Source organism: Pararge aegeria, chromosome 12, assembly GCF_905163445.1.
Source record: "Pararge aegeria chromosome 12, ilParAegt1.1, whole genome shotgun sequence".
Classification (NCBI taxonomy): domain Eukaryota; kingdom Metazoa; phylum Arthropoda; class Insecta; order Lepidoptera; family Nymphalidae; genus Pararge; species Pararge aegeria.
Window position 1 is genome coordinate 11,621,094 of NC_053191.1, and position 25,670 is coordinate 11,646,763.

Consider the following 25,670-nt stretch of genomic DNA (forward strand, 5'->3'; position numbering starts at 1 on the left):
TGCCACTTCAGCTTCGCAACTCGCTGAGCTATGTCGGTAACTCTAGTTCTTCTACGGATCTCCTCATTTCTGATTTGATCACGTAGAGATACTCCTAACATAGCTCTCTCCATCGCCCGCTGAGTGACTCTGAGCCTTCTTATGAGGCCCATAGTTAGCGACCATGTCTCTGATCCGTAAGTCATCACTGGCAACACGCACTGTTCGAAGACTTTAGTCTTCAGGCACTGGGGGATTTTGGACGAGAAGATGTCACGAAGTTTCCCGAACGCTGCCCATCCGAGTTGGATTCGGCGGTTTACCTCTTTCTCGAAATTGGACCTACCTAACTGGATCGTGTGTCCTAGGTATATATACTCGTCTACAATTTCGAGTGCAGAGTTCCCAACAATTATTGGGTGGAGCGCAACATGAGCGTTAGACATAATTTTCGTCTTGCTCATGTTCATACGAAGGCCCACCTGTTGAGAAACTCTGCTGAGGTCATTGAGCATCGCATTAAGGTCTTCCAGAGTCTCTGCCATTATGACTACATCGTCGGCAAACCGAAGTTGAGTGATGTACTCGCCGTTAATGTTGATGCCAAGCCCGTTCCAATCCAGAAGCTTAAAAACGTCCTCCAACGCAGCGGTAAACAGCTTCGGGGAGATAACATCTCCCTGTCGCACTCCTCGCTGCAGTTGGATCGGTTTCGTAGTCTGGTCCTGTATACGGACTGACATAGTGGCGTTTTTGTACAAACACTTCAAAACTTCGATGTACCGGTAGTCAATTCGGCATCTCTGCAGTGACCTTAACACAGCCCAGGTTTCCACCGAATCAAAGGCTTTCTCATAGTCCACAAACGCTAAGCAAAGTGGCCGGTTATACTCTTGAGTCTTCTGTATAACCTGCCGCAGCGTATGTATGTGGTCTATGGTACTGAAGCCCTTTCGGAAACCGGCTTGTTCAGGAGGCTGGAAGTCGTCGAACCTATTCGCGAGACGATTCGTAATGACTCTTGAGAACAACTTGGAGACATGGCTCAACAGCGAGATAGGTCTGTAGTTCTTCAGCAAGGTATTATCACCTTTTTTGAAGAACAGAACAACCACGCTCCTGTGCCATGCCTCTGGCGTTGTGCCTTGATGAATGACGGAATTGAACAACCGCTGAAGGACTTTAAGTATCGGTTTTCCACCCGCTTTCAGGAGTTCTGCTGTGATTCCGTCATCACCCGGTGCCTTGTTGTTCTTAAGTTGTTTGAGAGCCATACTAATCTCGTAAAGGCTGACGTCCGGGATATCTTCAGTGAAGTGTCGGGTCAATTTGGCTCTAGGGTCTTTAGCCAAACTTTCAACAGGCTTTTGTGTTGAGGTGTATAACTGTCCATAGAATTTCTCAACCTCACTCAGGATCTCTGGTTTAGAAGATATGAGACTACCATTGTCAGTCTTCAGGCGAGTCAACAGGCTCTGTCCGATAGACAGATCTCTTGCGAACACTTTCGAGCCTTTGTTGCGCTCAATGGCGACTTTAATTTTCTCAGTGTTAAAGTGTCGCAAGTCTTTCGTCTGCAACTTCGAGATCTGTCTATTAATACGCCGATATTCAGACGCATCTTTTGAAGACTGTAGTCTCATTTCTTGTCTCTTCTCCATAAGCCCGAGTGTATGGGCTGAGAACTTTTTGGTTCTATGTTTACGGTGGGTCTTAAAGAACTTGGACCCAACCGTATGGACAGTTTCCACAAGCCTGTTGTTAAGATCGTTCACAGAATCGCAGTCCAGGCAATCAAACCGGTTTTGCAGCTCCAGTTGAAAGCTCTCGGGGTTTTGGATATGAGCACGAGTAGGCCGGAGCGTAGACTTTACCAGTCTGACCCTTTCCAGCTTTACATTTATATTCAATGTGCCTCTTACCATACGGTGATCGCTCCCGGTTTTCACCCTGTTGATCACAGAGACATCATTGAATATATGCCGTTTGGTCGACATGATAAAGTCGATCTCATTTCTCGTCGAACCATCGGGGCTCAGCCAGGTCCATTTCCTGTGCGGCCGCTTTTCGAAAAAGGAGTTCATCATAAAGAGGCCCTCCTTCTCCATAAAGTCGGCCAGCATTTGGCCCCGTTCGTTCCGTTGCCCATATCCAAATTGCCCCACTCTCAGCTCTGCACCGCTTCGCTTGCCCAGCCTCGCGTTGAAATCCCCCATCACAACACTGTAGTAGGTTTTCGAGGCATGTATGGCTTTCGAAATATCCTCATACAATGCCTCTACTTCCTCGTCGGAGTGCGCAGTTGTGGGTGCGTAGACCTGTATAACCTTCAGGGAATACCGTTTGGTTATTCTGAGTACAAGGTACGCTACCCTGCTCGACACGCTTTCGACTCGAACAATGTTGTTGACAAGGGATTTGTGGACGATGAATCCGACACCACCTTGGGACTGTTGTTCGCCCTCCCGGTAGTAGAACAAGTTGCCGGATTTTAGGATTATCGTATCCTCCCCCTCTCTACGGATTTCAGATAAACCCATGATACTCCAGCGCAACTTGCTCACTGCTTCTTCCAGCTCGACTAACTTCTCATCGGTCCTCAACGTGCGTGCGTTATACGTTGCCAGGTCCAGTCGTCGGGTTTGGCAGCGGAATCTCTTCCGGAGATTCTTGACACCCCTTGCCCCGCCGTTACCATAACCGCTGCCAGAGCCAGGAATAGCGGGGCTGCCGGGGACTAGGGGCTGTGGCTTTCTTTTCTCCATTCATACAAAGATTTGCCCGGTAATGACCACGCTGGGCAGGCGGGTTGGTCATCGCAGGGCTAGACTGATCGCACCGGCGTCGCTGCTGCCCGACACCGGTCTGTGCCATTTATTCAGTCTAGCCAATTTGAAGTAGTTATACCGCCACTTGTCGGTCGCCAGAGCCTCGTCGGTTAGACGGCAGGGTGCACCACGTGCAGGTGAGGTTGGCATTTTGGGAGGCTGACTGGTACTAGCCTCCCCCTTACACCCCTTACACTTATTATATATTAAAGTGCGTATAAATAAAAAAATCATCATTCCTTTTTTTAAATTTTAATGTTAAATGACCGAGAATAGGATTTTTTTAGTTCATTCTTTGCCGTTATAAGGTTATATTTAAGAAATTTTGTCTGGAATGTACATTAAAAAGCATCGCTTCAAACATACCCTTGTTTCTGTCATGGTCTCTTAAAGATAACTAAACGTAGTTTATTATTTTTAACTTTATCTGTCTTCTCCTGTAGAATGCTGCTTGTGCTGTTAGCTGGGGCTACTATTGGACGCGTGCTTGAGGATGGTGCAAAAGTTACTGCCAATACTGCGCAGGAACTTTTCGTGTACGAACTACCCGCGCCTGATACGGATTCCAGTGACGGGGAAGATTCGCTGCCGACCTTAGGTGAGGCGGTTCTTCGCATTAATAAACCGACTTAAAGACAAGAACAGATTCTCAATTTCGGTCTTAAGCATAGATTGGTGGATACTTGAAAAACTATTTTTAGATCCATGTTGGTCCATGAGATAGTACACAAATTTGATAAGAATACCAATTGCGTTGAGAATGCATAAGCAATAATAAACGCGATAATAAATACATGCTTGTTAGGCGTCAGCTCAAAGAAAATGCTATATCCAATTTTCGACGATTTTATCTGGCCAGGAGTTCTAAATCGATACAATAATCGATCTACGGAATAACGAAAAACTGTTTTATTTTCACGTTTTTTTGTGTCTTCCGCCCCCAGCATACCTACTTAATGTCGAAATATGATATCTTAATGCAAAATGGAATTTTTAGCCATTGAAATAAAGTGGCAAACGTCCCACAAACCAAACTCATGGAGACATTTAAATCATCTCAACAGGTAAAAAAGTTGTCAGTTATTTTTTACATAGAAAACCGAAGCTTGATATCGGATAACTTTGTCAGGGAACTTGGAACAGCAGAAGAATCTGTATGGTGTAATTTATAATTTCTTCAATCCGTATACTCCACAGCAAACAGATCCTCGGCAACGTACCCACTACGCACGTATCGCTCCGAAACCGGAGCATCCTCAGGAGATGTTGACTCTACAATGAATAATTATTAAGTCACTTAACAGACTCTTCGCGGAGTATAGCAAATTAAGCTTAATTTTCATAATATATTATGGATTTCCGCAAAGTAACGCCTGCTTCTATCCAAACTTGGTAACGCTTTGCTCATTAACTTCAGATTACACAAACGAACTGGAGGAAACGGACTCCGGTGTAACGGAGGGGTCAGCGGACGCGGACGGCGACGGCACCGCGTCAAGTTCGGCGGAGTACTCTGCGGAGGGCGAGGCACGTGCAGCCGGCGAGGTGAGTGTGGCGCACGCCGCCTCCTCCTCGCTCTGCATGCCTGCACTCTTCTGCTTTAAGGTTAGCGCACACCCCAGCCCTAGCCCCCGCTTATACACATTTAACACGCACACACGCAAACGCACGAACGCACACGAACACACGCACACGAACTTATACATCACGCAACACACGAACATGTTAGGAATACAGTATGTACATCATGGACGAAGTACGTGTCAGTATGGCACTGTAAGAATATCATCATGATATTAACCCATTACAGGGCACGAGTCTCCGCCCAGAATGAGGCGAGTTTAGGCCTTAGACTGGATTAATTGGTGCCAACTCTGGCCCATTACGGATTGAACTACACACACCTTTGAGAACATTATGAAGAACTCTCAGGCATGCAGGTTACGTCACTGAGGTTTACCTCCCCTCTGAAGCAAGTGATATTTTAATTGCTAAAAACGCACCTAACTTAGGAAAGTTCGAAGTGCGTTCTGGAATTTGAACTCTGCTCCTCGAAAATGTAATCTAAGTCCTTACCGCGAGGCTATCACCACTAGAATATAGTTTAGAATCTAATGATGAATTATATTAATATTTAAATACTTTTACAATAAGTCGTAATTAAATATAATAATTATCTAGTAGTTATTTCACTATATTCTAAAACGACCATACTAAGACGTACTTCGTCCACAAAGTACCACAAAGTATTCCTCACAAACGCGACGCACCCGAACTTACTTCTTGCACAACACACAAACGCACACGAACTATTACCTCAGATAACACCATCACACGCACATTCAATCTCACCCGACAAACGCACATTGATACTTACCTCGCATGTCGGAGAGACGCTCACATGGTCTCTTACCACACAAAAGATACAAATATATGGTTGTATATTATTTACAATGAGCGTGCGTTTGGGAATACACACATATATATACTTCTATTAGGTTCCAATGGGATATAATAAATACTGTTATTGTTTATTCCTGCTGTTCAACAGTTTAAAAAAAAAGCCCTGAATAATGCAATGCACACATAAGGTGTTAGTACACGCGTACAAACGACAAAAAGATATGTCTTTCGTATCACTTTTAAATATAATGAACCAAAATTATAGTTTGACAGATAAAGTTAATTTGGCAGTGATACTAAATTTAGAATTTAATTGGTAATGCTGTCGTGTGATATGTTCTGGCGTACTGAATTATATGCGCGATAAACATTAGAAAAACAAAACACCCAACACAATGCACCACATTGCCCAAAATACATAATGCAAACTGCCCACAAAAGCAAAAGCGTTTAAAGCCATCAATTGCGCTCCGAATCTTTCCCCCAACGGGGTGTGTGCCCGCTTGAATGACTGTATATATAAATATTATTTTAATAAAATAAGCTCTAAGAGTGCCACGTTATACATTTCCCCCATTGGGCTAATATCGTACCGATCCATTGTGCACACGCGTGACTCAAGATCGTAAAATTTGGAAATCCCTTTATAAGACATATGTCCAGAAGTGGGCATAAGTCTTTGGATAAGGCGGCGATGTCCTCGTCCACAACAACTCATGTATATTAACACACTTAACGAATACATTAAACTAAACAATACACATACTTAGAACATGATACAGAGATGGCAAATGATTGCAGAGGTTATTAATACCTATGAAATATCCACACAAATCACAAACATCGAATAAAGATAGTCACAAAGAGGTCCCCGTTTTTAAATCTTGGATAAAAGTTGGCGTTACTTTGGGAAATTCCATGATATATTATGAGAATTTAGTTTAATTTGCTATACTCTGCGAAAAGCAGGAGAAACTGTATGGTAATTTATAATTTCTTTAATCTTTATATTTCTCATTAATAATATCTTCGGTAATGTACCCTACATACCCCGTTCAGCAGGAGCATACTCGGGAGATGTTGACTTTACAAGAAAATGGTCTGGCTCTCTCATGGTTTACATAGCCTCTTTACACTGTCACAACGCTCGTCGGCATTTAACACGAGATCAAAGGAAATTTTCACTCCTTAGGAAGACTTGAAGTAGTGTACACACAATAATATTCTGAAACACGCACTCTACGATGGGACAATCACAAAGGGCCATGACACACATGACACATCTGACATTACAACATTTTTAATTATAATGTAAATATTTACTAAATAAATGTTCTTGTAAATATTTAAATTAACTACAGAATTAAAGAGTAAATTTTGCTTTAAAAAATAAACTAAAATTAATATCAAATAATACCAAAATAATCATTATTAATGGTCTAATAATAAAGTTTTATATATATTTTGTATAACAGTTTTATTTGGGTAGGTTTAGGAGATTGGTTACTAACGAACAAAACTCTAACCCTAACGTAATATTATTTATTTCGAAATTCTCTTGAAATAAAATATGTTAAAGACTCTGACGAGCCTTAAATATGAGCTCAGAATTCTGGAATTACGTAGTGATATAGAATTTAATATTGCTGGTTTGATGAAAATTTGATCACTATGTCAATTATTATATCATTTCAAGCATCGAAACCGAACTCGCCCGTCCCAGGAGCTCAAAAGATTTGTATGAAACAACGAAATTACTTAGTTTTTACAAAACGATTTACAAGAATGTACTTTAAAAAACAACAATAATATTAGAGAGATTTCCTATTTCAAAAATAATAACTCAGTGATCTAGAAGTCAAAAATAATTATAAAAAAATTGTTTTAAATAGTATTTAATTACAACATTTACAACTTGACGGCATACAAGACGCTTACAGGTATAATATGATTTATCCCTTTAATATATTTTCTTTGTGTTTGTTTTCTTTGCTTAATAATTATAAACAGTGATATGTATTAACTCTGGAGTCCAAATTGACGTAGTAGATTTGCTCAACCTGGTTCAGTTCAGCTTGAATAAGCTGGAAAGCAGGCCGAAATCGATACCGTTTACTTACAGTTATTTGACAAAAGTAAAAGATATAAATATTTTGCGCTAGAAAGCACTTTTTTACCGCTTGTACTCTCTCTAGGGCTAATATCATCTCACTGATTATTCACGGATACATTTTTATTATTCTTACAACATTTACCCAAATAATCCGTACTGGTATTAAAAAAAAAAATAAAGACCTGTATTTTAAAATATATTTAAAAATAATTAATTATATTAGGTATATAATATAAAAATTCGTTGCAATAGGAAACAACTAGTGTGAACGACACGACGCGGCAGCGCTGTTCTCGTTATTCATTTGACCGAAATATAATAGCATAGATTGTACAGGGTTTGGCACTGAAAGAAGATAAACTTTCACTAAGACTGTTTATCCTACTTGTTTTAATTCAAAAATTTGCTATGTTATTTGCTAGATGCAGCGGTAAATTACAAGGTATAGATATATGAAAAGGATTTTCTAGTTTGAAGCGTAGAGTATGTTGAGAATATTTCATGTTGGGCATTGGATTTTTTTGAAGCACCATCTTGTCGCACCTTTGTAGGCTTCTTTTAAACGAGCTAATTGTTCCCGCTACGTTTTTATGTTTTTATTCTGTAAGCTATTGTTTATCTTTACTCTTTTTTCGCTTATTCCAAAATTTATCGTTAAAGGTATGTGCAGCTTTTTAAATTATTATTTCATCTCGAGGCTTAGTGACAGCATCGGAGTTCAATGTATATATAGATGTTTTGTCGTAGTAGTAGACGTAATTGTGTTGCACCTTTTTTCAAAATTTTAGGTAATATATTATCTTTAACTCATAGTATTAGGTATTTTATCCCATCTTTTATGAAATCAATCAAAATCTGCTCGAACCGAGCAGGCTTCGGTTTTTTGGTTTTAAGTCGAGCTTTTTGGAATTATAGATATGAATTGTGTAAGTAGCACGTTAAATTTAAGTCAATTGGTTTTAGAAAGTTAGTTTATCAGATCTTAAATATACGTTAAAAATTAAAGCATCTGAAGATGTCATATAGCTGAATGGATTTGAACTGAATAAAATTTCGGAGACAGATAGAAACCATTTTCTGGATGAATGTAGAATTATTTTTATTATAGTCCAAAATCAAAATAAGTCTTGCTAATTAAAAAATTCAGTGTTTTTATCATAGTGATATATATATATTTGTCAATTTAAAATTGAGTTGCGGATCTTTGCAACTGTCATCTTAAGAAGTATCAATTTCTGCTGGGTTGTCCTTGGGAGCCATGTGAAACAATTGCTGCGGGACCGTGAATTATGCAACTCCCTACAATAGACCTATGTCCAGCTGTGGACGTACATTTTTAACTCATAGCAGTAATAGTTAATGGGACCGTCGACAGCTTTACGTTTTCTGAGGCATAGATTTTAATATAATGTTACTTAAAATAAGTAGATCAAATTATTCGCAAGCTTTCGTAAAGAAAATGAATTTGAATTAAATATTATGAATTAGACTGATGAATAACGATCTGAACTACTTTTGCAGCGATCGCGTTCGGAAATTCTTATGTCCCAGAGTCCACCAGACACACTATACGGAGAACGCCACACTTTACCAAGAGGGACGCGGCTTAACCACTCGCCAACGCCAAGTGTGCGTTCGTTAAACGTGCGGAACGCGCCGCGGTTCTCGAGCGTCAAATTCGCATCGTCACCTGCTCATATGTACAGACTGAACCACTTCAGTGACTCGCCGTCATACGATAACGCACATTACCTAGTCGCAGTTCACAGGTGAGACAGTCTTATACTTATTATTTCTTAACTTCACCAGTTTATATATATGTATCGAAATCAATTAGTCGCAGTGTGTTGAAATAAATATAATGTGACAAAGAACGATGACATTACTATCATTTAATGAGGTTGTACAAGTTGCTGGTAAACAAGGTCTTGAGGATGAAAAATTAAAAAAAAAAAATAGGACTAAAAAGTAAAATATAAGATAAAATATTATTAGTTTAAAGGAACTAAAAATACGCACTTTTAATGATAATAATAATCAGTGTAATGATTGAGATATGTTTCATCCCAACCACCTGAATGCTGGTATTACTCAACCGACCGTTGTACCAGAATATTTTATCTATACAACGTGTAACGGAATTACGAATTACTGTTGAAGGGTGCATAAATATATATAATAAGGAATCGTCCTGTAAAAATATTAAATCAAAAGACGCATATTTATTTTTCATACAAACTAATTCAAAAAATTCTCAGCGTTTACTTATGCCAACCCTGTTGACGATTAAAGACCGACACGAGCATAGTACAACCTACGCGACGCGTAGCTAATAAAGTGACAGGATTCACTTAATATTACTTCTGCATGTGGCGCTAGGGCTATATCTGATTTCGTTCAGTAAAAATGGCAATGGTTTACTGAAAAACTATTAGCATTTCGGTTTCACAGATAAGTCTCAGAGATAGTAAATAATGTACCTCTATTAAGTATTAAGTATTATTTCGGTTTTCATTTACACGCTGTATACATGCTTATTATCTTTAACCCCACTAACACTTTCGACGTTCGGTTTATGTGTTTTTACTATTCATTCATCCAAACTTTGATGAAGCACTGCACCGATTTTATCGTATATAAAGCTTGCATCCTGTAGATAAACATAGAAATCCTTTTATTCTTGAAAGTATCGGGTTAACGTTACCGTGGGTTTATCAAAAAACCATACAGCACAGCTAATTCTATACGTATGGAGACAGAATACGTCTCTGCCGGAAGAACTTACAGTTTCCGCGGGATGTTTGAAAACCGGAAATATTAATGATGATATTGTATGTAGGAAACAAGTGGCCGGAGAAGCGTATTTGGTGCCATGGCAAAGAGCGAGGCTCGCTCTGTTCGGTGTGCCGTTGGTGGTACGCGCCGCGCCCGGTGCGTCCGGACGCGAGTTGTACGCGCGAGTGTGGACGCACGTCGCCCGACTGTTGTCCGCACGCCCCGCCACCCGAGCCAACCATGCAACTGACTGGTATGTACCATAATTTATTATTTTATTAATCTTATTCATATTTATACATGAAATTTATATTGTTATACTAGTGCCACCAAACTACTCTCTATTTCACTATAATATTAATTAACTAGATACAGCATTTATTAATATTAAAATCGAATTAAAATTAAAATACAGTAAGTGCAAAGCAAAATAATTTGGAGCTACTCTCAACTCAATCGTTACATTTGGGATCTATCCCGGCGCCAGTAACTTAAAACAATTTTAAATAAGGCATTTCAATTTTTACCCGTCCGTCCGAATAGATAACCGTCCTAAAAGCTACGTGTACACGCGGAAGCATCCATTACGACTACAAAGTAGGTGTCAGTATCCACCTACCTCATTGTTCCCATTTCGATCCCGTTTCCAACAATCCTGTTTGCTGTTTCCACAAATAGAAGTAACTGTTCTATGAACTAACTGTAATGCAACGTTATATTAAAGTTTCAAGTTTACTTCGGTAGTTAGTTTTACTCGCAGGTTAGCCTTTTTTCGAAGACCTAAACCTAGGCTTTATCGTTCGAATACAAAACACGAAGTATTGGGTTCGATTTATAATTTTAGTTCAATCCCTTAAAATATTTTGCATTGGGTATTTCTTTTCAGCCACGTGCCCTTTCCTCTGAGTTTTGATACTTTGTGTTTGCTCAGACTTAAGAAACAATTAAAACAAGATAATTTTAAGGGTCTGGGTATAAATTTGTTTCCTTATATTGACTATAAGGAAACAAATTCCCATACTAATATTATATAAATGCGAAAGTGTAACCTAGTTTTGCCAAAACCGTTGAACCGAAACACTCCTAGTAAACGTTACCCGCGGGATAAAAAAAAATAGCATTAGTCATGTACCTGTGCATTGGTTTTAAGTTTACCAATATCGTTATCGCCATCATCTCACTACCGTGTAATTCTCATATAATGTACGCATCAAAAGTGCCATCTATGGGCCTACTTGAATAAAGATATTTTTGACTTTGAATTTGATCGCCTAACTTATCTTGGTGAAATTTTGAATACATTTTGAATTGTTTAAAGACGCAATCACAGAGCAACATCACGCCTGTAAAACCTGAAGGGTAACGCAGATGTATTCAGTACACCCACTTTTTTACCTTTATATAGTTAGTAGCATATTTTCTCGTTACTGGAAGCTTTTTGTAGCACATAGTATTTAAGTTTAAACAACATTTCAGAAGTAAAATAAAAAAAAAAAATTCAGAAGACGGTTTATTTTTTTGTACTCCCCGCGTATATATTCGGTTCTTGTTATTAATTCAAATTTATTTTACTCTATTCGTATAAAATTGTTCTTATTCGTAATCTGGTCTGGCCAATAGCAGAGCTCGCTTCCCGCGCCTCCTGAAGTTGAAAGGGTGCTACCGACGCGAACATAGCAAAACTACGCTGTTAATTCCCAAAAGGACAAGATTTTAATCTTCTATTATTACCGCAATCGTGGTAAACAACATGCTTCCCTATCTCCCATACCCTCGATATAAGACCAAACAGAACTCGGTCTGGATCGCCTTTGTACGACCAGGCAGTGTCTACTTGTCGTCTAGACCAGTGCCTTACATTTGAAGAGTAGGACCAGTCAGTTTTCCTTTGATGAAACTTGTGTCCCAATCAAAAAAGTGGCGTCACCGGATCTCCACGGCAAGATTCCAAGATTCGTGTTGTCAAACGTTTTGTTTTTTTGTTTCTATGTTGTTGATATTGAATTTGTCCACAGCGACGACAGCCTGGGCTACGAGTTCCCGTTCACGTTGCGCGTGGTGGGCGGGGATGGGTTGTGGTGCGCCATTTGCGCATGGCCTGCTCTGTGCCGCGGATGTGCGCTCCCCACCGACGATGCGCCACTCGTTGCTTGCAATGGTAAGCATATATAACGGACGCCTGCTGTTCTCACGAAAAACATTCATTAATTGTTTTAATAAGTTTAGAATTAATTGTATGTAGACTCTTTTTTTCTTAAATGTTATATCTAAGAATAGCTTTTCGCGGAGTATAGCAAATTAAGCTTAATTTTCATAAAATATCATGAAATTCCGCAAAGTAACGCCTGCTTCTATCCAAATAGTCCCCTGCTGGACTAAATGCTTCTCCCATTTGGGGGGGGATTGGGCACAATCACGACGCTGGGCAGACGGGTTGGTAGTAGTAGCTCAGAGGACGTTGCTGCTCTTTCTTCGTTGTTATTGCCTTAGTCGCCTCGTACGACACGTGCGGAATAACTGGTTGTGACAACTGTATTCTGATCTAACTTCACCACACGGTAGATCACTTGATTCTTATACCTAATATTTTCAAGACTCATTCTTCTCCTTGTTATCGTTATCAAAGGCAAGGTCGGAAGGTCCTATGGTTCCGGTCGTAGTTTTTTTTTAATACTAATAATTAATGGACCAAGCCGATGGGGCACACCTGATGGTAAGTGGAAAACCATCGCCAATGACCGAAGCAGCACTTCGCAGGACGTGGAACTACAGCAATACAACAATGAATGAATATACTTTTATTGCACACCACAAAAAGTACATAGAACAAAAAGAAAAGTATAACAAAACAACGTATACGATTTGGCGGCCATATCCGCTACATAGCGATTTCTTCCAAGTAACCAATGGCGAAGATAAAAAACAGTTACAGAAAAAAGCATCATTGCAACATCATATGCGGCAACATATAATCATGGCAGTAGTACTTCCCCAGACTAGCTCTGTCACAAAAAGATCTTGTTTATGGCTTCTTAGTTCTAACTGTCATACCCTTAACAAGATAGCCGGCTACCATTTATGGATGATGCTGCCCTGCGATCGACAAGGTTCGATATTAAAATAATTACTGAAAATTTAAATGTAATAAAAAACTCCCATCGTTTAGGCACAGTTCGAGCGAGACGGCGATCGGCCGGTGCCCGTCCCGATGTCCCAGACACTAACTCGCCGATAGCGAAGGCCAAACTATACAGGCAGACCAGTGCACGACTCACAGACGTCGAGGTAAGTTCCACGACCTACGAATATCATTATTATCGGCCCACTGCAATGCACGGGTTAGAAGGCGAATCCCTAGTCTATCATAAGTAAGTAACGCCTAATCAAAGAAGATTCCTAGCTATACTTTTACCTTCCACCAATCGATTTTTACTAAGCAACTCATATAACCTAACTTGTCTATGATTCTTGCCACAAGATGTGGTATCTGTGTTTGTATGATGATATTCTTCATATTCGAATGGATTAAAGCTTATTAAAAAAAAAACTGATTTATATTTTTTTCATCTACCAAGTGTCGCAATTTTTATATGAAATACAAGTGGTTGCAGCCTCCGCTAGGAAATCATAAAGTGTATACCTATGTTACTCTCTAACCCCTTAACTATGCTAACAACCATGATGTTCTCTTGCTCTGTGAATAAACAAAAATAAATCAATCCCACAAGCACCATAGATTTTTTCGTTATAACAAGTATCCAATATTATGCTATTCTAGACTATAATAGATGAACTTTTTCCTTACTTATTCTTTTTTTGTTAGAACGACATTCGGTTAGGCGGCGGCGAGATTCGACGGTTGGACATCAACGCGTTGCGAAACGTCCGCGGAAGGGTAATGCTCGCTATCGACTGGGACCCCACAGCCCTACATCTGCGGTACCAGACCACCCGGGAAAAGGTAAAGTACCGTGACACACTGGTATACTATGCGTTACGCTATTACTGTATTTTAATCTACCTTTACAAAACTCTGTATTATTTTAATACTTAAAGCAGTATTCTTTTTATACCGTTTATGTGACATACCTTGATATTTTAAAATTAAGGGCCAAAAATCTGAAATTAAACGTCAAAAATTACAAAATATTACTGCTCCAAACGATAGGATATGACAGATTAAGAGCATTTCGTTCACTAATCCTCTTTAATAACTCGGTTCCTCAATTGTTTGACATACTAACAAACTATCCGGATTCGTAATGTTAAAGTATTGATGATGTCTATATCATCAAAAATAAAATTAGTAAGTAATAAAATTCGTAAGAATTTATGCCACCATAATAGTTTTAAGTCTACTTATCAATTTTGGTTCATAAATTTATTTCTTATTATTATTATCAGACGTGGATAGAGCATGGGTCGGTGGCTGAATGCGAGGCCGCGGCGTGCAGGCCAATCGACCTGGCCAGTTGTCTCCGCGCGTTCACCTCCGAAGAGCGTCTCGAGCAACGGTACCACTGCGCCGCGTGTCGAAGCGCACAGCCCGCCACCAAGAAACTACAGATATGGAGGCTTCCACCTATCATTGTAAGTACAGATAAAACACAAATAAATAATAAGTTTAAGGCACATTTTCATTACTTGATGGAACTTTTAATTGTCCAACGCATTCAAGGATCAGGACGATTGTTAATATATATGATATCGATTTTATCGATCGGTGAATTGGGTTTTTACCTCGAATAAGTTATCAACAAATGAATGCGCGCCCTTATATTAACACTAGCTGCTAGTCCCCCGTACTTCTGCAAACCTTCTTCAACTGTTCTAAAAATATAACCCAATCTACCGCGTTTCTAAAGAATTGTGCCATAATGCAAAAACTGCTCTTTTTAATTGGACTAATATGTCCTGAGAGTTCTAACAGAAACAACTATTACCCCATTCATTATTTCATCCACTTTGGGAAATGAGCGCTGCCAAACAAAAATACCTACTGTTCATGTATATTATTGTTTATATTATTTATTAGTATAGATATCCTCGTTCATTCCAAATCCTAGCTAGCTATTCTCATATCCTAGTTTCTATTTTGGAATGTAACAACGAAGTGCTTCATCTACATAATTTTTTTGAAATATGTAATAACGCGTCACCACCTTATAAAATTAAAGCTATTCTTAAAAGAATCCTTTTTTTCCAGATAATTCATTTGAAACGTTTCCAATACGTGAACAACAAATGGATAAAATCCCACAAAGTAGTCAATTTCCCATTCCAAGATTTTGATCCGACGCCATTCCTAGCTTCCGTGCCGCAGGAAACCATCCTCAGGCACACGGAGTTGAAGAATTTGTCCAAGAGACGCTCATCTATGTTCGTTGATGTCGACGACCATATATCCGAGAGCGATACGGAGAATTCCGATGATGAGGCTCTTAAATCCTATGATGCAAGTTCCAATGACCCATCGAAGAGGACAAACAAATACGAAAAGAGGAAACGGGAGTCGATGGAAGTTAAAGGCAGACAGAGACTTGAGTCGACAAGTTTAACCGCAACCCCCGTTCTGGATGATAATCTGGTGGACTACCATCAACATCATCTGAAGCCTGATCAGGACACCTTCGATTTGAAGTACAGATTGTACGCTGTTGTGGTGAGTGTATCTTCTTCTCCTTCTCTTTCTCCTCTTACCGTCCGGCTACGATCTATTGTGACGCCGCGGTCTAGGTCTCCCAGCAAGCATTGGTCGCCGCCAGGAATAGCAGCACTTTCCTTGCTGCAAGAAGTTTGGCATCCTCTGGTTGTATTATATACTTCCCAGGAACAGATTAAGTGAAGCAAAAGTGAAAGTGAAACTTTGTCTCTTTCGGTGATTAATAATATTTCGCTTCTGCCATCTTGGCAATTTTTTATAAGCCTCATCTTACATTTTATTAGTTCGGAAATATTGGTTCGAATTGTCTCTATTTTAGCATTATTGGTTCGGTATTTAAATTGTTTATAATATTCAATAATATTCTCTAAAATCTATGTGTAAGTCAAAAAAAAATGTAAATGAAAAATAAGTATTTACTCACAAATCGGGCGCCTTTAGGTAGTTAGTTTGCTGTAAGTAATGATATAAATTAAATTACCTGACACTTGCTCTGCTACACATTATATGAGTTTGCATACTACATGATTAATTTATAAATACTAGACTTTGACAGACTGTTCTATAGGAGATAATCTATTCCATTTACATTTCTTCTCAATATTGGCCATTGTGGTGGACTACGGGTAAGCCCTTGTATATCTGAGGGCTGGTAATTGGTTGATGTTGATGATGATGATGATGATTAAGATTTTCATTTCAGTCACACTCAGGTCAACTAAGCGGGGGACACTACGTTGCGTACGCACGTAACCCATCGGGCGCTTGGTTGTGCTACAACGACAGTTCGTGTCGGGAGCTGCCCGCACGTCCCCAACCTCCACTGGACCCCGCTGCCGCGTACCTTCTTTTCTACGAGAGGAAAGGGCTGCGGTACGACGCGTATCTACCCGACACGAGGGGCCGTGCGCCGCCCGCACCGCCCGACCTACTCGACCCTGATGACGCGGACCTCGGGAAAATGTGCGTCATCTCTTAAACATTGTCCAGAAAAACCTGAGTCGCCGCGAAGTGTTACTCGAGTAGTAAGTTCCTATAGTACAGCCGTTATCATCTGGTTCTTCCAATAATAAACCGCTATGTTGCTCCAAAAACGCTAACGAGTGCGAGCGAAATGGATGAATAACAATATTTATATACAAGACGGATCAGACGACGGCTGTACTATTGACGCTATCAAAAACATCGCGAATTTCACCAAAAATGCGTTTGCGTGCGATATTTTGAAGGTTTCTAAGCGCAACATTTACGCGATTCCTTTTTTCGCGAGATTCGCTCTTCTGGACAAGCCCTTATAGTGCAGGAAAGTGTTACGTGAATCAAATGTTTGTAGTGTTGATGCACACAAGTGACTCAAGCATATGATCCATCCAAGTTAACAAGTTGACTATGTCATTTTGGCCGATTGGATTGAACTTGTTATTCCGCGTCACGCATGTTAAGTTAAATCAAGTAAACTATTTGTGGGTGTTACAAATGTATTCGCAGCATGAAGCAGAACAAATTATTTATCATGTTTATAAAAAAGCTAGTGCATGTACGGTGATTTATTCTCGACTGTCAGCCATTCTGCTCCTAAAAAAAAAATTAAAAGACGATTGAAGTGCTTTCGGCCAACACAATAGGGTCGACTGCTGGGTATAGTTCTATTACAGGGATTTCTAGAACCAAAGTTCAACTATTTTCGTGACGTCCACCTAAACTAAGGCCAATGAAAATAGATAATAAATGTGATTAAACATTGACTGTTGCATGCGAAGATAAGACAGCTGAGCGCCATCTAGTTAAAATATCGGGACACAGCATTGTCACTAGATGGCGCTTTATCGATTTCATACAAATCGCTGTTAACGATCACCCAATCGAATAGGTATAAAATCTCACACTAGGCACTCTGTTAGTATCTGCGTTATTTTCTATCTGTTTTTGTTGGCCTTTATTTAGTGGGAGGGTATACCCCACACTGCTCTTGTCGGTGCGTAGTCGCCTTTCGAGCACGTTGACCCCATATATCTTTGATCTTAGCTAAATGTTTCGAATACTAAGTGTCGAGAGTAGTGAACGATAGTGCCATGTCTCCACCGGCCAGGCAATTTGTACCTCCGGTATAAAATGCCTGCTTTATTAGATAAACTTCTCAAAAGTTGTATATAAATTAAAAATATCATATTGTTTTTAAAATGCATGTCAACGTTGATAATCCTCCGTAGCTCCAACAGTCGCAAGTACCATGTAAATACTACTTTTTTGTTAATATTACAGTAGGGTATTATTGGACTATGCAATCAATATAGTATTGAATGAAATAATGCCTAGGATCAATATCACTTATATTGAAGTTTTATTTATATATGTATTTAACAAATAATTGTTAAATTAATATTTAACCTGTCGCTATAAATTATTATTTAACCTGTTGTGTTAAATTTTAAATAATTTAACATAGTATCAAAAATAATAGCTCTATTGTTCTACTTTAAACTACACAGTTTTTGTTTTAATAATCATCATCCACAGCCTACTAATGCCCCACGGCTGGGCACTTGTCATACATAAGATATTGTTTTAGAACCGACGACGTTGTTCCAAGGCAGGTTAACGGGCTCTAAAAATTATTCTCACATGTAATTGAAATCAACGGGGAAAAAGTTCTTAACGTGCTTTCCGAGGCACGGGGTTGGACAATCCATGTTTCTTTAAACGGGTTAACTAAAAAAAAACCATCTGCTTATATTTGATTTCGCTTGACCCAGGAATTTTAGAAACAAATTTATTCCGACGTTTTATTAACAAATGAGACAACCCTTTTTGAATCGGGAATTAGCCCAGCAAAAATTGGGACGCATATAAATGAATCGCATGTTGATTTGTTCCTTAAGATATTACAACGGTTTGATTACCCTTACCTCGTCTTCTCGGAGTAATGAAAAATGTATACGAAACAATGTTAACCGCCTCACTAGCGATTTTCTCGTAAGTAGGTAGGTCCCATCGGACGTTAAAATAGTGCACTGTCGGCTTCGGCGGTGATTAGTTCACTTTATGATGTTTAAAATATATACGTGAAAATATGTAAAAATCATTGAAGACAGTACAATTTCAAAACAAACGTAAACTTGTCAGTTTCAAAAATCACAAGTTCGCAGTATTATTTCATACTATTCTGAAGCACTAAAGGACTTTACATTAGTTGCGCGAGGGTTATCCACGACAATGTAACATGCAAAATATACTTACAATATAAAGGAACTCAAAACTGATATTTTATCTAATACAATATTTGTAATAATGATAGTATTTCTGATAAAACAGTAGTGTCCAAAAATTAAAGTCCAAATATCATCCATTCCATAACACAGATCTCTTTTTTTACCCTACTCATGGGAAGGTGATGTATTTAATAGAATATTCAAACTATTCAAATCTTTAATAAACGAACCATTAATGAATTACTTAAAAACATTCTTGAAGTTTTCGGTGGAAAAAAAAAAATATTTACAAAATCTATTTAACTAAAAAAGTATTTAAAAAAAAATAGTAATGGTTACAAAATCAAAAACTTCTTATAATATACATTCGTAAAGTGGCCTAAATAAACCTTAAACCTTTTTTTTTAACAAATTGTAAATATAAATGACATTCTAAACTTTCTTGCCTTATAATATAAATGTTCCCGAAAATATATTTTTCATGTAACTTCTAAAAAAAGGAGGTGTATAATTTCTACCTGTATATTAAGGCGATGTTACTTCATATCTCCAACGAGTTTCAAACGGTTACAATGATGCTTTTGATTTCATTTCTCTTAAAGGTCTCCCCCACACTAATCGACTCCCAACTTTTGAATCAGTGTCAACGAGTCGTGAACTGCATTTTATGTATATTAGTAGACCGCGAAGGGTCATCGAGTGGACAACGCATCGCCATTGAGTCTACAGCTAGTCGTCAACAACTTCTTATATTATTTATATTCGGACAAATTTCGTGTTAGCATTAAGTTTATAGTTAGCAATAAAAATTATCATGTTTTTATGAGACATGTTTTCGAAATTTTGGGAGTGGTTTAGTTTTGGCGAGTACTACAAACTAATACAATGATAGAATGACGGATAGGGGACGCATTGGCAAAGAGTTTTACACTTGTCCTTAGGTTTCATTTGTCTTAAGCTAATTCGAATTATATTTGAAATGTTTTACGATTTTAATTGTTAGCTAAAAGTACATCTCTATAAAAGTGAAAGTCCTAGGCAAGGTTGCGAAATGGATTAAAAATTATAAGGACTTGTGGAATCAAATCATTCCATAAGTTGGAAGGTTTTTTCTAATGCTGTGGGGGATCTCATATCTTAATTTCGTTATACCACCTTATATTCAAATAATAAAATCAACTGGCATTTTATAAAAAAAAAATATTAATTCAATTCGGCGAAACTATTGAACTTGAACTTGTTTATTGAAAAAACCCCTGTGAATAAAAATAACATTGTCTGATTTTTTTTAGTTATTTATGGAGACTGATGTGATGTAAAATAGAATATTAAAAAATATGTGATGTAAGACATTAACTCAAATTTTATTTAAATCTTTAAGTGGTAAAATAACAGTTATTATTTTAGTTTTGCCCCATTAGCCTTGTTAGAAGTAATGCTTTAATTGTAATTTTAATAAGTAAGTATTGATTAATTTATAAATTCTTAATTAGTGTAGCCTTACCTAACCTAACCTAACCACTACTCGCATCACGTAAGGTTGGTTACATATAATTTGCTTTCTTTTTATGTTATGGTGAAAAATGGCCATATAGCATGTATGCCACTCATAACATAGCAAGTATAAATGGAACTAAAAATAGTTATTGTAAATTTATTTTATCAGCCGGACAAAGTGTTTTCATTAAGCAAACTCGTAATTTTTCTATTCTATAACGACCTGTTGGGGACCTTTTATAAATGACGTCACACGTTAAAGCGCAGGTTGAGGGTCAACAAAGCGTGGCAACAAATGCTCGTACAAAGTTAATCTATAATTCCTGTGACCTATTTTATGGACACATTCCCTTCATAAAAAAAAAAAATTACATGAGATATATGTTGTTATTTACAGCGGACGTTACCCGCCTTAAATAATTAAATTATCGATTTTTCTGCGCATTTACTTTTGCTTTTCTTTTTCCAATATATTATAACTAAAGCATTCCTTTGAGCATTGCGTTGAACAAATATAGTAAGGCATCTATTATATTATAAACTATGTTATCGTTTTTATTAAATCCCACGAAGAAACAAAGTGTGTGTCTTTTAATTTGTCTACTACTAACTGACTCGATTATGATATTTTTTTTTGCATTACAATTTATCAAATGAGAGCTAATTTTTAGTGAGTGAGTTTTGCGGTTTTAGGCAAAATGAAGCGTTTGCGATCGTGGGTTTTTAAAAAAAAAATGTTTTCCATTTGTTTTATCTAAAAATGTTTTTAAACGGAATCATGTAAGCTCATGATTATTTGTTGTGTATTATATTATTTTTAATCTATTATTAGTTTTTATTTAATCGTCATATCGTTTATAATATATTCACATATAATTAAAGAGAAGAAAATGTAAGTCATTAAAATAAGCGACACGAAACTGATATTTTATATTAATTAGAATAATTTGGCTATTGCAGTGTATTTTTTTTGTAATTGGCTTTGAATAATTATATTATTATAAATCTATAAAGCATAAAAACAATGCTATTCTTCTCTTGTCTATGTTACATACAGATAACATTTTAAACTATCATTAAGAAATTTATTGGCACAAACTTGTCATCTATCCTAATTTATCCAGTATAACCAATATTTTTCATACAAATATGTTATAAATTAGCATTTTATTACAGTCTATGTAATTTTAATGATTATAATTTTACTGTTATCAATTTAAATAGTTTAAGTTAATTACCCTGTGCAATAAATATTATTATTTTGTACAAAGTAGTTTTATTATTATTCTTATTTTCAGTTCATTGTGTAGGTGTGCAAACGTGGTGCAAGACGTTTGTCCTGCTAAAACATCAACCCATCGGTGTGATTTTATACATAAATATTACTTTATAAATTCCCGTCGTAATAGATAGCACGATTTTTAGACATGTACATTTAGTTTAAGTTTAGAGATTTATGTGGATGCTCAGGAGTTACTCTAAAATACCTCGCTATTATAGTTCGCTTGGGATATATCCCGCCGCCCGGCACGTAACGTAAGACATAGCAAATTTCACCTTGTTGAACTGTCTACTATTGTGGCTGTAACTCATTAATATAAGAGTTTTTTTAAAAAAAATAAGGTTTTATTTACATAAGTTTCTAAGGTATCAATTTTTATATTTCGTCACATTACACAGGCAGATTAAGACTTAATCTAGAACCCGTAACGGGGTGAAATGGGGGCAATGACTGGTGAGTTGCATATGTTAGGGCCATGTAAATTTGGATTAGTGAACCGTTTACCAAATTTTTCCAAAACAAATACTGAGGCAATGGATTTAAACAGTAAGATACACGGGCGTTACGTTTTGGTACTACGGTGGGGGTTTGAAGATGATTGTATGAAACTTCGATTTTTGCATAGCTTAGGTACCTTTTCTTAAAAAAAAAATTATAGGAAATCTAGGTCCTGATTTTCTAAAGCATTTGATAAGTCGCCTACTGCGTAAGATTTGTATTGTGAAATATTCACACATCTTGTGAATCTTTCAGGCAACATTTATGATTTATCGCTTACGCGTATTCGGCGGTAAAGGCTCTATATAAAATTGACATCGACATTTAGCTACGATTTTCATTCTTTAACTTATATATATAAACCGTACCTAAATAGAACCACTAAAACTCCCAATGCAAAATGAAAGTCGAAATTCCAGTCAAAATATTTATTTCCATGTCAAATATTTAATACGTAAGAAGGTTCATTGAGTTATTTATTGCAAGCGCTTATGACAGGCAGCATGTGTTAAATATCTATATCTGTTACCGTTGTATCTGCACAAAAGAAAATGCGTCTCGGCGCCTCACCTAAAAAGCAAGGTAAGTACGTAAAACTTATAAGTTTTTTTCTTAATAGATGAATGGTAGGTACTTTTTATCTACTCTCGTAGGTATCGTAAAATTCGAATTATAAAATTCAAAACGAGTATTGACATAGTTAATAAACACTACCGAAATTTGAATAAAAACTTTAATATTAACTCTTCCCTCCAAGAATGGAACAGACAGAACATTTTTTTTAGTTTAATCACAAAGGTGTTTTTAAGTTTTTTGTTAACTTTCAATAATTTAATTTTTTTCATTACGATGCAATCAATCCAAGATGTAGCCAAAGAAATTCCATTCATTTTTTTACTAACGGAACACATAATATGAGGGGTGCACAATTGTCTAGCATTACAAAATTGTTGAAATTTTTACTTATCTATGAGAGTTTAAAGAAGTTAAAATAATGACGGTGCATAGTCAGTACATATATGAAAATTTAATTTATGTCCATAAAAATATATCAAAATTTAAAAAGAAAATGCACTGTAACAATATAAATATTAGAAGCAAAAATAAACTCGTTGTGCAGTTTACTAGGCTACACAAAATTGCAATATATACTAGGGCAATTGTATATTATTTTATAACAAATTACCAAATGCAATCTTTGAGATGTCTCTCAATAAGTTCAAAGTTTATATAAAACGTAAGCTTACAGAAAAATACTATTATAATATTAAGGATTATTTAAAGGATAAAAAAGCTTTGGTGTGAATTGCTCTAGCTTCATAGCTTAATATAAATTTACTGGAAGATGGTTATAACAAAAAAATAAACTTACCCGACTAAGTTTGTTGTGGGCTCTTCTTATACCAGGGCGCGTTTGGAACCCTCGTAGCTCTAGATTTAAGTTGGCGAACGAAGTTATCACCCTCCCGTTACAATTATGTAAACAAATATGTATGAACGCTTCATAAATGATAGGTCAACATGAATAAAGAAATTTTGAATTGTAATTTGAATTTGAGTTAATAAATAACTAAATTGTAATAATGCAGAAGACTTTTGAGTCTTCACTCATTTTTTTTTGTGTAGGTAGATACTTTTTATTTGCGCGGTTTTGGGATTATGTAGTTAGGTACTTTTGCAATTTGCATGAAACCAACCATCTAGCGATCATTGCATGATCAAATATTTTCATGGCGTGGAAACAAATATAATTTTTACTGAAATTTCGACGTGGTTTTTATTAGCTACATGAGAATGGCTGGTGTATGAGAGTATCTTTATTATTTAATTGCTCTAGGTACCGTAAAACCGGGTGAATTGACACAATTTTGAACTTAGACTTAATTTTTATGTATATCTTCAATAGTCGAGAGAACATTATATTGTGCTTATATCATGTCTCCTTGCTATTTCAATATTTTTCAATCACCTAAATTGGGATTTATTCCTTAATTACAGCCCAAAATGCAAAAATATGTTACGTTTCTATTGACCCGCACATGGGTTCAACAGACACGAGATAAGGGTTGAATAGAAAAAAATGCTAGGGTTGGCAATTTCCAAAGCTTAAGTAGACACCTACCTAAGTGGTTAACGTAAGTGTAAAAAATAGGTACCTAGGTAGTTAAGGAGTAAATGTTACCTAATAGTAGAAATAAAACGATACGTAATAATAATTATGAAACTTTTTAATCATTAATTCAATTCAACGAGATCAATTATTTATTCTTACATTTGAGATCAACCAGTTGCATTGTTTATTGATTACACAAAAACATCTTATAATTAATTCTAAATTCGTCCAAAATCTTAAGATGCTAATTTTTATTTATTTTTTTGGATTTGTTCAAAGACACTGTTTTCATTGTAGTAATATATGACATATTTTCATTAGATAAAATTATCAGTTTTCGTTCATTATTTTCCGTTGCATTTTTTTGTTTATACGTCATTTCTACGCCGGTATCATTTTGCATCTCGTTTATTTGTATGTCATGTATAACAATTTCATTTTCACATAATAACATGTCTTCCATAATTATGGGCATTGATTCTATGGAATTGTTTGCTATAAAATCAAAGTCATTTATTGTGTCAAGTTGTATTTTTTCAGTTTCTTGTCCGTTTTCTTGTTTATTTTCTTTTTCAGCAATATTCTGATCTTGACTTTTAGTTTTTTTCGCTATACCTTTTCCCGTATATTTATTTCTTTCTTTGCCATCGTAAGTGTTAGTTGTAGTAATTTCTTTGTTGTTTTGTATGATTTTGGATGTTAGTCATCGTACTTTTTATACCTTTTCCCCCTAGGATCAGGTTTATACACACGCGGCATAATTATATGTACCCATAACAGAAGAAATTAATTATGTTGGCGATTAAATTATTACCTACCTACATAATTAGTAGTGATTTGGTAGTTTGTAATTTAATAACACCTACTAGCTCCCTCGAGCATTGACCTAGATACACATTAAGGGTATCTAGACCTAAATCTTAAAACAGTACAGTATAGATCATCAATATCTCCTCCGAATCATACATCTCCCAAGAGTTCTAAATTTCTAACAAAAAAAAAAAATTCAATAGGTAGCAGCCCTAACACATATTTTTCTAATCACCTCTTACTCGTTTCTATTAAACCCTTTCACGTGTCTATTGAACCTATACTACGTATCTATTGACCCCATACTACGTATCTATTCGACCCTTCCCCGTATCTATAAACCCCAATCACAAATTAAAAATTTCTTGGTTTACAATTTTACAAATATTTCGAAATTTATATCACAAACGTACTTACCTTTTTATTAATCTGGGTGACAAGCAACCAAGGAATATATTAACCAGTTGTGATGGTACCAAAATACTTCGTTTCACAATGAAA

General features: G+C 36.7%; 1 protein-coding gene across 3 annotated transcripts in view; it reads left to right on the forward strand.

The window, feature by feature from the left end:
- LOC120628481 (ubiquitin carboxyl-terminal hydrolase 32) overlaps positions 1 to 19,272 on the forward strand; it is a 47,826-nt gene extending 28,554 nt beyond the window's left edge. For 2 of the 3 annotated variants that reach the window (XM_039896871.1, XM_039896872.1), the window contains exons 17-26: positions 3,251 to 3,405; positions 4,225 to 4,412; positions 8,845 to 9,092; positions 10,163 to 10,351; positions 12,114 to 12,256; positions 13,265 to 13,383; positions 13,922 to 14,059; positions 14,503 to 14,688; positions 15,305 to 15,760; positions 16,464 to 19,272. In XM_039896871.1, the coding sequence (XP_039752805.1) occupies positions 3,251 to 3,405; positions 4,225 to 4,412; positions 8,845 to 9,092; positions 10,163 to 10,351; positions 12,114 to 12,256; positions 13,265 to 13,383; positions 13,922 to 14,059; positions 14,503 to 14,688; positions 15,305 to 15,760; positions 16,464 to 16,739 (2,098 nt within the window). In that variant the 3' untranslated portion in view covers positions 16,740 to 19,272. The remainder of the gene's footprint in view (positions 1 to 3,250; positions 3,406 to 4,224; positions 4,413 to 8,844; positions 9,093 to 10,162; positions 10,352 to 12,113; positions 12,257 to 13,264; positions 13,384 to 13,921; positions 14,060 to 14,502; positions 14,689 to 15,304; positions 15,761 to 16,463) is intronic. The other variant, XM_039896873.1, reaches the window with a different exon arrangement.
- The last annotated feature ends 6,398 nt before the right edge of the window (positions 19,273 to 25,670 follow it).